We start from the raw sequence: 12,929 nt of genomic DNA, 5'->3' as shown, positions 1-12,929 counted from the left end.
ATGAAGGCATTTATGCTCTGCTTCGCTTAAGTCTTGGCCAGCAACCGGAAACGCGCGTCATACATTGAAAAAAATCACATGCGTCTGCGCGTCTGGTTGGATGCTTGGATGCGGCATGCATATAATCCATGGTCGCAAAACGCAACCCTACAGTCCCCGAACTCCCTACGCCCGCGAGCGCCACGCCTCGACCGCCTTGCCCAGCCTTGACAGCGCGAGGTTCAACCTCTCCGGCTCGTACGTGTGCGTGAGGCGCAACCACCCTGGCGTGAGGGCATGGTACGACTGCCCGAGCCCCTGGCGTCAGTTGACCAGCCCTAAAGAACAAAGCTGTACTCACCACTCCAACGCCAAACTCGACGCAGAGCCGCCCAAAGTCCCTTTCCTCTTCCATGTCCTTGAATCCGAGGTTGCTCGCGTCGACCATCATGAAGTGGCCAGAGTTGACAGGGACCGGCTTCCAGCCCTGCTTCTCGCAGAACGCCGCCATCGTCTCGGACGAGTCACGCAGAGCTTGAATGTTCTTGGCCACGAGTGCCTTGAAGACCGGCTTGTCATTGATCAGGTGGGAAATGAGCGCGTCGCCGATAGAGCCGACTGGTGTTGGTGTCAGCGACAATGCAGAAACAAATGTCAGGTGATTGGGTGGGATCCCGACTCACGCTTGGCCACAAAGCTGATGTGCAGCAATCCGCGGATGACAAGCGGGTTGTGCTGGCTGATGATCACACCGAGGCGGAACCCGTTGCACCCAAAGCTGCGGTCAGCACGGGTCAGAAACAAGCTCACTCCTTGCTGAAGCTGTAGACGACTGATTGTCAGCTGCGTAAACCCCCGAGCTGGCTCACTGTGCAATCTCGACTTGTCAAACTTGTTGCCGGTTTCCTTCTCGACATCGAGCGACAACATCGAGATGAAGGGCGGCGAGTTGGGAATCTCTGCTTGTCAGCTTGTGTTCTAAGCGCGCCCAGGCTGATACCCAACTACGCACTGGGGTTGTCCCACACGCTCAGGGCGTAGATCTCATCCGCGATGAGATGGATGTCATGCTTCTCGGCGAAGAGCGCGTAGTCGAGCAGCACCTCCTTCGAGTACGTGCGGCCCCACGGGTTCTGTGGCGAGCAGAGGAGCTGGTGTCAGTTGATCTTTGGGGCCAGTTAGCTGAGCCCGTGCAACTCACAATCGCGCGGACGTTGATACCCTTGGCCTTGCAGTCTTCCATGGCCTTCTCGAACGCCGCGATCTCGGCGCCGGGTGTCGTGAAGGCAATCTCTGGTGGAGGGCCATACACGTTCACGATCTGCGCGCCCGAGCGCACAACCATGTTTGCGTCAAAGCCATTGTAGCTGGTGTGAGCGGGGTGGGAGAGATATCTGCTATCTATGTCGACTCCATAGCAGATCCCGTGTCGTCGACAAAACGCCGTGTCGTCGACAAAACTCACTGAGGAGCGGCAATCAGAACAGCATCACCAGAGTCCGCGAGCACGTTGAACAGCTGGTCCAGAGCGCCCGTCGCTCCTGGAGCCGTCGCAATGTCGTCCGGCTGCACCGGCGTGAGCGGGGAAAAGTTCCTGCAGTCAGCTGCTGGTCCTCTTGACAGCTGAGAGAGACGCCCCCCCAGATTCACTCACTCGTTCCACATGTCAGCCACGGCCTTGTGGAAGCGCTTGCTCGCGCTCCCCTGGGTGCCGTACGTGAAGTCGTTGGGTCGGAGGGCCTTTGAGAACACCTTGCCGTAGTACTGTCGTCAGCTCGACGTCATTCTATAGCTCCTCACCTCGAGGTAGTCCTTTGTGAGCATCGTGTTCTCGGCCATGCCCCTGGGGTTAGCGGGGGGGACACGGGTGGAGAGATAGGCAACGTAGAGAAGCAGGAGGGAGACTGGGACTACGCACAAGTTGATCATGCCGGTAGGATTCGCCTCGTCATCGTACGCTGGCGTCAGCAGAGTCTTAGTCATGGTGGTCCAGTCGAGGAGGTCGCGACTTTCGGCCCGCACTCGACTCACTGGTCCGGAACACATAGTCAAGTCCCTCCATCTTGGCATGGTTCTCATTCTCCCACATCCGCCGACTGAGTTTCGGGCCAGTATACGCGGCTTTCGCGTCTTCCCACTCGCCCACGACGGCGGTGTTGACGACGACTTTGCCGCCTGGTCCGGAGAGGGATAGGGCGGCGAGGGACGCTGTGGGATCGGACATGGAGGCGGGGTTGGGAGAATGAAGAGGGAAGAGGGAAGGGATGAAGAGATGAGGGCAAGGTTAAGAGCGGAATTCAAGTGGGCGATGGTGACGTCGCCAGGTGGGCGAGGTGAGTATCTTCCCCCCGCGTCCCGCCCCGCGTCACGCGTCGACTGACTCGTTTATCGACTCAAGCTTGGGTATAGCATTGCTCGCTTGCTTGCAGCGTCTACGCCCGGTCCGCGACATGCATCAAGCTCGTCAGATGTCAGATGAGGGGAAGCGTTGGGTCGTCGAGTCACGTCTCGGAACGCGGAGCTCGGCATCCATCGGCCCATGCCGGCTCAGTGGCCAAATGTCAAAACACTCGCTTTGTACTTTACAGCCATCCTGTTGAATGTTCAGCTGCAAACTAACCAGAATGTAGCTGCAATCAGGTCAATTACTGTGCATAGCAGCATATATACCATCTGCCTACATCCACTGCGCAAGAACCGCCTCCTCCTTATCCCTCGACATATACTCGTCGATACTAAGAAACTCGATACACCTCTGCATCTTGTCCATCACCTCCTGTGTGGTCGTGCCGAACATATCTCCCGTAAAATGGAAATAAATCATCCCCTTCTCCCAAAACTCATCTTCTCCCTTCCCCTCCGTGCGGTTAAGAACCCGCACTAGCGAAACCCTAGTGTCGTCGCCTCCGTTCAACACGATAGCCCCAAGGAGACAATAGAGGAGCCCCGCTTCTCTGTAGTCGAGGCCGCGCCGTCCGGCGAGCAGGACTACTTGGGAAGACCGGAGACAGTCGGCGAGGGCGTACGGGGTGGCATTTTCTAGTGAGGAGATGGTGATTATGGTCCGAGGAGAGCAGGAGAGGAGGGAGATGCATGCTGCCGAGTCGGTTAGGTCGCGAGGGGTTAAGGGACTGTAGGTTGAGGGTTCCATTTGGGGGAGCCTGACGCCGAGGAGTAGGGTGGAGAAGGGGGGAAGGAGAGGGGCGAGACGGGTCCAGTCGAAGCCGCATGTTATGCGGAGTATTTGGACGACGGTGGGGAGGGGTGGGGAGGGTGGGAGGGCGGGGAGGGAGCGGGGCGGGGGGGCGGTGGTTGGGGTGGGGTTGGGGTTGGGGTTGGGGTTGGAGTTGGGGTTGGGGTTGGGGTTGGAGTTGGAGTTGGTAGGGGAGCTGGAGTTGGTCGTGGTGATGGGAATGGGGTTGGGGTTTGGGTTGATAGACGCCACCGCCACCGGAGACGTAGGCGGCGTGAGCCTTGGCCAAAAGCGCACGAGATCAAACAGCCTCACCTCGGCCGCATACCCTCCATGGAACGGCAACCTGTAACGGCGACCGCCCCAAGTTGTTGTTGGAATCGAATCCTCCGCACTGACAGTGACGTGATCATGGAGGATGGTGTCGATACGCATCCGCCATGCCGTCGAGGCGGCGCGGAAAGCCAAGAGTGTAGAGTATTCCAAGTGTGGGACGATGGCGTCCATGATATGGGGGAAGCCTATGTGGTCGAGCGCCGTGCGAGGGGGGGAGGGCGGAGGACTGGGTGTTCTCGCCCGCCCGTCTGGCGGGGGAGGCCGGATGGTTGCCATCGGTGGTGGTGGCGGTGGGGTTGGCGGTGGGGTTGGGGGTGGGGTTGGGGTTGGTGGTGGGGTTGGTGTTGGTTGTGGAATCCGAGGCCGAGTGGCGACGACACCGAGTGGCGACAGACAAGCAAGATGTGAATGCCAGACTGGATTGCATGAAAAGAATGTCTCTTTTGACTTGGGATCTCAGCTCGGCACTGGGATCTCAGCTCGGCACTGCCCCAAGATCTCCCGTACTATCACCCAGCCGTCTACGCCCACTCGAGACAATGAGCGCCGCGTGATCTGGCCAGGCCACATGACTTTGATGTAAGGGTACTACTACTCGGAGGCGTAATGGTGATGGCGGGGGGGTTGTCGTCCAAGGCGCCTTGAAGGCGGCGGCGAGGTCGTCGATGTACATGATGTTCAGTGTGATCTGGTGAGAGTAGTGAGAGTGGTGAGAGTGGTGAGAGTGGTGGGAGTGGTGGTAGCCAGACCTTGAAAAACGGCATTTATGCTCGCTGCCCCATCATGGCAGCAATGAATCTATACAGTGAGATCCACAACTACAGCTACACAGTCTATTGTACGTTTGTATCGTGATATTGATGATGAGAGCCGTCTTGTGGTGGTCGGATCGACGTTGCTCCGTCTGTTTGGTTCCACCCCCACTCTCCCGCCTAAAAACACATTTCGGTATCGAACGCCGCCCCAACCTCGTTCTTATACTCGGCGAGAGAGAGGAACCTAATCCTCTCTCGCGCGGCCGCGATCATCTCCTCCTTGCCCCAATCGGGGTATTTGCTCTCGAAGCGGCGCCAGAGTCGCCACTCTGTCGCCCGCCGTGACGTGCCCTCGTCATCCCAATCACGCCGCGATCGACCAGAGTTGACGATATCAATGTGCAGGCGGCCACAAAGGTGGGGCCACGCAGCGTCGAGCGAGGCCAGGGGGTCGGATGTGGTTGTGTCGCTGCCGAATCCTCGGGCGGCCGCGAGGCCGAGGGCGGTCCCCGCTCCCTCCCCTTCTTGCTCCTGCTCCTCCAACCCACCGCCACCCACCGCAGAGTCGGCAAAGATGAGCACCAGCTCGCTCGCTCGACCAAACTTGAGAATCGTCCCTAAATCCCCGAACAGCCTCTCCGGCCAAACCTGCGGAACATGCGCCACGATCCGCTTCCTGACTTGCTTCCTCAGCAGGTCAAAGTGTCCTGCTCTCAACCCTCCATGCGGCAACACCAGAGTGTCCACTTCGAATAGGCCGTGCTCCCAGTAGTCCAAGACGCGAGAGACACGGGCGGTTTGGAGGCTCCTAAACCGAGCGGCTGGGGCGAGGAGAGAGGGTTGGACGGGTTGACCAGGGGGAAGGGGCGATATGTCGAGGACGCGGACGGCGTTGGTTAGCGGCGAGGAGAGAAAGTCGGAGACCGGGATTCGGAGGTTCTTGTCCTTGGATGGGGTGGGGATAGAGAATGAGGAGCCATCGAAGCGCAGGTGGGAGACTATGAGGGCGTCGGCGCGGGCGCGGAAGGTCGTGTTGGTAGACCGGAGGGAGAGGAGGGAGTGAGGGGGTGCGAGGGCGAAGATGTCGTCTATGAGGTGTGGGAAGGATTCGGCTGGGAGAGGGCTGTCGGCGTCGTCTATGAGGTGTGGGAAGGATTCGGCTGGGAGAGGGGCTGTCGGCGTCATTGTCATGGTCAAGGTGGACAAGGTGGGGGATCAAGAGGAGAGAGGGAGAGAGGGTGTTGACAATGATGGGGTGGGGAAGAGGTATGTTAAGGTGAAGGCGTGAGGCTCGTGCACGCGGCTGACTTGATACTTTGTAGCCGAACGAGAGAGAGAGAGGTGGGCACTTGTTACCGCGTCAACGCACGCACCGACCTTGAAGTTGTCAACTCTTCGATCGTGGAATGGAACTACTACAGTAAACTAAAACGGTGGCAAACTCTGTCATTCTCGATTCGGCACCGCGCCCAAATGACGCGGCGCTCGGACTGTGTCCTTGCCACTCGGACGCCGCAACGCAGTCATCATGTCATCATATACATGCGTCACTCGTCATTACTGTATGCGTGTAAACCGGACCATCTTTTCGTCGCGGGGCGGGATAGGCTGGAGGAGTTGCGGCGGCCCAACTCGGCGCGGCATGCCCATCTCAAGCTCAAACTGCTCATCTCCCAGTCGCTGGCGGTACTGGTCAAACGTCACAAAGTCAAAGTAATGCCCAAAGTCGCGTTTGAGTTGGTCATCTGGGGCGGATCCGAACCCCGCAGCTCGGAGGAAGAGGGCATGCACGTCCTCGGTCTCGCCAGTCAATGTCTCACCCGCCTCGACGCCAGCGGCCAACCGCGGCAAAACGTTGACCAGGGTCATCCGCACTTGGGCTGGCTTGCCAGCGTGCCATCCCAACTGCAGGCAGAGCATGATCAGCGGTCCTAGGAAGGACAACTCGATCGCGTCGGCCGCATCGGTGAATACGAATACGATTTCTTGCAGCGAAAAGGAGGACAGGGAGGACAGGCCGAGGCTTTGGCGGATGGAACCGCCAATGATACCCCATGCGCCCAACTCTGGCTCTTTGGGGTTGTAGTGTACAACGAGGCGGGTCGTGCGTGACAAGTATGGGGCCCAGGTCTGCAAGGTTGGTCCGAAGCCACCGTCAGAGATGAGGCCTTTGATGACGAGTGTGTTGGAGCGTGGGAGGGAGAGGGTGCTCCAGCGTGCAATGTTGCGGACACGTAGAATATGTACTTTGGGCGGAAGGGGGCGTGGGGATGCGAGATCGAGGTCGACGAGGTCGAGGGTGTGGACGGGGAAAGTGAACCAGTTGGTACGGATCGGCCCGCCTGCCGGTAGGGCTGGGACGTAGTTGTCCTGCAGGATGACGTGGGTGAGGAGGCGGGCGTCGGCGCGATCCCGCCATGACCGGCAGACTGTACGCAAGGTCGCGAGCGCGTCGTGAGGCGCATATGCCAAGATTGCGTCGACGATGTGTGGGTAGGCGTCTGCGGGGATTGTGGGTGGGTGGGATGTGGGGTGGGATGTGGGGTGGGATGGGGGGTGGGATGTGGAGAGGTTGTGGGTGGCAAGCAAGGTGGTAGACGAGGTGACAGGAGGGTCGACGTCCATATCGTCCATGTCATCCACATCCACCAGATCCATCATACACCCCGGTGGCGTCGTAGGCGGGGTGATGAGCCCCTGTCTCCGAGAACACCAAAACGCAACATGGGCTGGGCGCATGGTATAGTCGCTAGATAGGGCGCGTTGTGAGCGGTAGAATGTGTCGTCGTTGTAGACGTCGTCGTTGTTGTCGTTGTCGTTCATGATGAGTGAGTGGTGGAGAGGAAGATAACGATGAAGGTAGCGATGCAAGTTGGATCTGGCATGAAGGTCAGGTGGCCACTCGATTCGGAATTAGGCCCCACATGGGCCCCGCGTTTGTTAGGCCCTTGTATGAAGCGCAGCTACCAGTGCCATTCGTGAACGCGTTCGAGCGTTCGAGATACAGCCCACCTATTTGGGGACGCGTCCTGAAGCGCGTTCCAGTTCCAGACGGTCTGTCCTGGCTGATACCGATAGAATGGTTCAAGTTGAGTTGACGTTAATTCGGATGATCTGTGCACTGTGCACAGGAGCGGTCGACACGTGAACAGACAGAGCGCCACCTGCGACATCAACAGCAACAGCACAGCATCCACAACTCGAGCACCAGTAGGATATCCGCCATCCACTAGCACCAGGTGTTGATCCAATCCGTCAAATCTGGACAAGCAGTTCTGCTTGATTATCGTTATTTTGAGCGCTCACTCTCTGTTCCGGCGTCGGAGTAGGCCGATCGGTCGGTGTTGTCAATCTGACCCTGAGCGTGTCCCTGAGAGCATCCGAATGCCAAGAGATGAGATGTAATCTTCATTCTTCCAACTCTTCTCCATCTTGAACCACGACATGCTCATCTCCACCTGCATCCAGAACTATGACTACAATGCTATGCTATGCTATGCTATGCTACGCTACCTATGCTATGCTAATGACACCTCACTTCTCCTCCCCATGCATCACCTCGGGCTTGTCGTTCTCCACATCCTCCCCCTTTTTCCGGCCCCCAAACACAAAGTGGAGAGAGGTAATCCCCGTCCCGACCAGATACGTTGCGCCGCAAAACACTCCCGCGTACGTGAACGCACCCCCAGCCTTCTCAATGAGGACGCCACTGATGACGGGGCCCGCGAGGATGGGGGGAGAAATAGCGGTCCAGAGCACGCCGATCCACGTGCCCAATTCCTCTGGAGGCGCAATGGCTGCAGTCACAGCCGACACAAGCGTGATCCAAGCGCCGCTGGCAAAGCCGTACCCTGCCAATCCAATAACCGCAGCTGCCGGTGGCATGGGGGTTGCACACCAGAACGCGAAGAGGGTAGAGCTGGTGAGGAGGGCGAGGAAGATGTACACGCGCCATGCGCCGAAACGATCCGCAATGAATCCGCTGCTAGCTCGGCCAAGGAAGGATCCAGCTTGCAGGATAGCAATGGCGTAGTCTCTAATGGCAGGGGAGAGGTTGTTTCCAGCAGCCATGACTGGAGCATCAAAGTAGGGAGTGAACATGTTGAGCATGGAGAGGCCGGCTCCGAGAGCAAGAAAGAGGAATGCGCGCGAGTGCCATGGTTTGGCCAAGGCAGACCAAGGCGCCGGTTGGCGGGGTGGGAGGCGGGCTTTGAGCCAGAAAATGGCGGGGAGCATCATCGCCCCATTCATTCCCGCGATGATGAGGATGGCGTCGCGGAACTTGAACCGGTCAAGTAATCCTTTGAGGAGGATGGGGTAGATGATACCACCGATTCCCGAACCGCATCCCACGATGCCAATGGCCGTGGAGCGCCGCCGAAGGAACCAGTGTCCACAGACACTCGCACTAGGGCCCCAGATTATCGAGGTCGCAAAGCCGAAAAGAGCGTGCGCGAGAAGGAACTGGTAGTATTCCTTACAGAATGCGACGGCGATAAGAGCCGAGAAAGAGAGAGAGGTTCCTAGGATTACGAGGAGGCGGGGACCGTGGGCGTCAAAGAGGCGGCCGAAGAAGAGGGATGGAAAAAAGGTGAGTGTGGACTGGATTGTGGCGATCCAAGCTACAGTGGGTTGCGAGTAGGATGAGAGTTGGTTGTTGAGGTAGTAACGCTTGAGTTGACCAAAGGAGGTGACTGGGGTTAGCGCGGTGAGGGAATATAACAAAGAACTCACCAAACCCAAACATGGTAAAGAACAACAAGGCTCCACTAAGGACGGCCAGCCACGCCTCGCGTCCCCCATCAGGCGGTGGACCATAGGTATCCTCCTCTTCGCGGGTAGGAATAGTGGCGAGCTGGAGATCGGGGAAAGGGCCGGGATGCGTCTCGACTTGGGAGAGGATGGTTTCGGTGCGGGTAAGGGCAAAGTCGCGGCTGGAGGGTTGGGCGTGCTCGGCGTGCTCGGCCTGCTCAAAGTGTTGCTCGTCGACTTTGTCGAGAGATTTTTTCCAGGTAGGCGAGGTGAGGGAGGGAGAGTACAAGGTGAGCTCGGAGTCGACGCGGGGGAGTGTGGGACGCGGCGCGGCGTCGCGCTCGGCGGCGCGCTCGGCGGCAGCGTCGCGCTGCATCACGAGGGCGGCTACGTGCATTGCAGGGGTGCTACGGTGTGCGGAGAGGGAGGGGGTGGCTACGGTGTGCGGAGAGGGAGGAGGTAGCTAGGGAGGAGGGTAGCTAGGGAGGAGGGGTAGCTACGGTGTGCGGAGAGGTAGATGGTTAGGCAGTAGCACTCTAGCTCTATTCTTTCTGGTGGGCTACCCAGCGACCAGCGACCACGACCCATATATGTATGCCAGTGAGCGGGCCACTTTTCCCAGCGGCGCCGAGTCACGGGCCAGGCCGCAGGTCCAATCTCATTGTGCCAACCAACATATGCCAACAAATGTGCCAATGCGGATCTGCCAACATGCGGGCGTCGGCTCACTCCGCGTAAACCACACTTATCCTGGTCGTGGTCGTAATCCTAATCCTTATTGTGACCGAGATCCGATGCGGAGTGAGGGAGGGCGAATTCTCGATGAGGGCGAATTCTCGCTACGCGCGCCAACGCCCTCCCTCCCCTCAGTCGCATCGTAAACAAAAGTTTGCCAGCGGGTGGGCGGGCGAATCGCGCGCAAAATTCGCCCTCAGTCAGGACACGGGTTTAGGCACGGGCGAATATGGGGCCGGATGCATGCTCCCGGACCCCGAGATTTGACCTCTGGGCGGGGATTTGACCTGGCAGGGAGTTTCGGCTCGGTCCGGCGTTGGCCGAGTCTCGACTGCCTGCCATGCTTGTTTTCCAACATTCCCCAGTAGACACGACGTCGGAGAATACCTCGGGGTCGACGTCAACATGAGTTGGGAGCTAGGCGGGCCAGAACAGCTCACTACATGACATGACTACATGCAAGTGAACAGTCCGACGACTTTGTAACCACATATCTCGAGTCTCTCGTCCATGTTGGATTCATCCATCGAAACAGCCTCCATCCCACGTGGCTTACGGCATGAGATGCCGAGTTATGCGGCGTGTGGTCCCCCGCTTGCCGAGGTCGGCAATACCCGACTAGTCTTGGCCGGTAACTCGAACCGTCAACCGCGATGCCTGATGCACTCTCCAATTGACATTCTCCATGCTGACCCGTCCACTCACTCTCGTTCGTGGATTCAGCACAACTACACGCATGACGCCCTCACCCAGACTCAACGGCCGAGGCCGCGCCGCTCTCGATACGTGGTTGGCCCAAACCAATGCCGCCAACCTCACCCCCGCGCTGTTTGTCGGCGTCGCGAGCAAGGACGACGTGCTGTACTTCAACTGTGCTGGCGACAAGGTCCTCAATCAGCCGGAAAATGGCCAAGTCAATGAGGATACTGGTGAGTTCCGAGTTCTGCCTCCCTCTAACCCAGTCATCGAAATGTGGAGCATGACCAAACTAGTCACTTCCCTCGCCTGCCTTCAACTGAAAGAACGCGGCCTCGTCTCCTACGACGACCCCGCTCTTATCGAGCGCCTCCTTCCCGACCTCTGTGCCCAGCCCATTCTTCTGGGCTATGACGGCGACACGCCGAAATACACTCCTCGCACCGAACCCATTACCCTCCGCCGACTCCTAACCCACACTGTCGGCCAGGCATACGGCAACCGTGCCCAGCTGCGGTGGGAGAAGGAAAACTTGGCCGTACCATGGAAGGACCCCGGCTCGACAACCGAGTCGTTTATCACGCCGCTCAATATCCAGCCCGGCAGTTCTTTCGTGTACGGCCTAGGCATCGACTGGGCCGGCATCCTTCTTGAGCGTATTACGGGTCTCACACTGGACGAGTACTTCCGCAAGCATATCTGGGAACCGATCGGGGTCAAGTCCATGACCTTCTTCCCGACGCCCGAAATCAAGGCCCGCTTGATGCAGATGTGCACCCGCACCCGCGAGGGCGAGTTGGTCCACACCAGAAAACTACGCCCCGTCAAAGATATGGTCCCAGCCGATATCAAGCAACAAGCCGGTGGGGGTGGGCTTTTGGGGACCGCGAGGGAATATATCACCTTTTTACAGGCCGTGCTCCGGTGTAAGGAGGAAGACGGGCTGGTTTCGCGCGCCGGGTTCCGCGAGCTGTTCACCGACTCCCTGCCGCCCGACCAGGAGGAGCGGGATTGCCACAAGGCCCTCGGCGCGTTCCTCAAGTTCCGCGGATACCCCGAGGAACAGTACACAAGTGGGAGGGCTGTGGGGTATTCGCCAGGCCTGTGTTTGAATCTTGCCAACAGCGTTAACGGCCGCAAGGCGGGGAGTGGCTTTTGGTTTGGCGCGGCGAGGAGCGAGTATTGGATCGATCCGGCTTCGGGGTTGATTGTGAGTTGGTGGAGGGTTGGGTGGGAGGGAAGAGTGGGAGGAGGAACCAGCGCTAACTCCAGGGCCTCTGCGTCACCCAGCTGATGAACGACTACGAGACAATCTGGTCGGACGTGTACTCGTCCTACGAGCGGACCGTGTACGATGCCGTCGAGGGAGTCGATGAGGCGCGGTTGTGATGTTGGTAGGTTGGTACGGAAGGTACATGCATTGTCTTGGCTCTGGGCAGGTCATGTGCATCAGCGAGTGGTGAGAGGATGCGGTAGGCAGGCAAGGTGAACGAACACGAATGTAAAAAGGCTAATAGCCACCGAGTCGAGGCTTGCCGCTCTTCTTCTCGACATCTACTAACGATGATGACAGACTCGCCCAACGCCGAGACAACTACACAATACATCGCGACAGCAGAACACGTCCGCCGTCTACCAACAGGTGGCCAGCCACACAATATCCAAATGACAAGCAAGCAACTACACCTCGTCCAGGCTCCCAAACAACAGGTTACTCCGTCGGCATCGACTCGCACCACCGACCTACTCGACGTCCGCACGGGGAATTCTCCGCGACTTGGGCGGGGCTACGAGTGTACTTGACGAGCTGATGGTGTGCGACCCGCTGCTCTTGGGGCTGAGATCAGGGGGCTCGGAAATGACTCACGGGAAGGGCTTGAACACAATCTTGCGGGCGGGAACACTTGGACCTGCCGAGGGGACGACAGGAGGGGGTTCGATCGGCAGGGTGTTGAGTTCGATATCGACTTGAGTCTTGTGCGCCTTGGAAAGGCGAGCCTTCCGCCGCTGGTACAAGAAGAACCATACAGCGGCGGCAAAGAGGTGGATTGCAACGACCGAGCCAATCTGCGTCAAGGGGGCTCGGGGCGTGGGTGGGGGAGGTGTACAGAAGATGCAGAGGAGGAAGGGGACTCACCACACCGCCGATGATATCGCCCCTCTGCGACTCGAAAGCTGGTGTCAACTTGCCCGTGCAAGACGTACGCTCCGGGCTCCCGAATGAGATTCCGGAGCTTGATGAGCTGGGGTTAGTGATGTACGGGAAAGGGTTACCTCTCGCTCGACAAGGAAGCCATCACAACCTGGGTGACGGTGACCGTGGTCGTGAGTGTCTGCGTATCGGATTTGGGTGCTCCAATCCCCGTTGAGGCGGCTTGGCTGGGCCGTTGTGCGAGGACACACGAGACGAGGAGGAAGGCGAGGATATACATTGGTTTTTCTGGGAGGCAGGTGGGTCGTGTGCGCCTGCTGAGGGATGAGGG

General features: G+C 58.7%; 6 protein-coding genes across 6 annotated transcripts; 1 reads left to right on the top strand and 5 right to left on the bottom strand.

Moving 5' to 3' along the window:
* Window positions 1-165: 165 nt before the first annotated feature.
* CcaverHIS019_0300740 (uncharacterized protein) lies at window positions 166-2,203 on the bottom strand (the record flags this gene model as incomplete). The annotated part of the gene is made up of 12 exons (XM_060598481.1): window positions 166-297; window positions 341-597; window positions 663-757; window positions 790-811; window positions 849-938; window positions 992-1,130; window positions 1,181-1,346; window positions 1,445-1,573; window positions 1,634-1,743; window positions 1,780-1,822; window positions 1,898-1,937; window positions 2,011-2,203. The coding sequence occupies 12 exons, from the start codon at window positions 2,201-2,203 to the stop codon at window positions 166-168; spliced, it is 1,416 nt and encodes a 471-aa protein (XP_060455270.1).
* Window positions 2,204-4,440: 2,237 nt separating this feature from the next.
* On the bottom strand, window positions 4,441-5,448 carry CcaverHIS019_0300730 (uncharacterized protein; the record flags this gene model as incomplete). Its single annotated transcript, XM_060598480.1, has 1 exon — window positions 4,441-5,448. The coding sequence occupies one exon, from the start codon at window positions 5,446-5,448 to the stop codon at window positions 4,441-4,443; it is 1,008 nt and encodes a 335-aa protein (XP_060455269.1).
* A 372-nt stretch (window positions 5,449-5,820) lies between these two features.
* Window positions 5,821-7,086, bottom strand: CcaverHIS019_0300720 (uncharacterized protein; the record flags this gene model as incomplete). Its single annotated transcript, XM_060598479.1, has 1 exon — window positions 5,821-7,086. The coding sequence occupies one exon, from the start codon at window positions 7,084-7,086 to the stop codon at window positions 5,821-5,823; it is 1,266 nt and encodes a 421-aa protein (XP_060455268.1).
* A 711-nt stretch (window positions 7,087-7,797) lies between these two features.
* On the bottom strand, window positions 7,798-9,412 carry CcaverHIS019_0300710 (uncharacterized protein; the record flags this gene model as incomplete). The annotated part of the gene is made up of 2 exons (XM_060598477.1): window positions 7,798-8,957; window positions 8,998-9,412. The coding sequence occupies 2 exons, from the start codon at window positions 9,410-9,412 to the stop codon at window positions 7,798-7,800; spliced, it is 1,575 nt and encodes a 524-aa protein (XP_060455267.1).
* Window positions 9,413-10,486: 1,074 nt separating this feature from the next.
* On the top strand, window positions 10,487-11,835 carry CcaverHIS019_0300700 (uncharacterized protein; the record flags this gene model as incomplete). The annotated part of the gene is made up of 3 exons (XM_060598476.1): window positions 10,487-10,679; window positions 10,713-11,656; window positions 11,719-11,835. 3 exons carry the CDS (start codon window positions 10,487-10,489, stop codon window positions 11,833-11,835), a joined length of 1,254 nt encoding a protein of 417 aa, XP_060455266.1.
* A 354-nt stretch (window positions 11,836-12,189) lies between these two features.
* CcaverHIS019_0300690 (uncharacterized protein) lies at window positions 12,190-12,878 on the bottom strand (the record flags this gene model as incomplete). Its single annotated transcript, XM_060598475.1, has 4 exons — window positions 12,190-12,283; window positions 12,314-12,513; window positions 12,584-12,689; window positions 12,721-12,878. 4 exons carry the CDS (start codon window positions 12,876-12,878, stop codon window positions 12,190-12,192), a joined length of 558 nt encoding a protein of 185 aa, XP_060455265.1.
* Window positions 12,879-12,929: the final 51 nt, after the last annotated feature.

The sequence above is a fragment of the Cutaneotrichosporon cavernicola genome, assembly GCF_030864355.1.
Source record: "Cutaneotrichosporon cavernicola HIS019 DNA, chromosome: 3".
Lineage (NCBI taxonomy): Eukaryota > Fungi > Basidiomycota > Tremellomycetes > Trichosporonales > Trichosporonaceae > Cutaneotrichosporon > Cutaneotrichosporon cavernicola.
The sequence above is the reverse complement of the archived record's forward strand: the minus strand, read 5'-3'. Positions and strand labels throughout refer to the sequence as shown.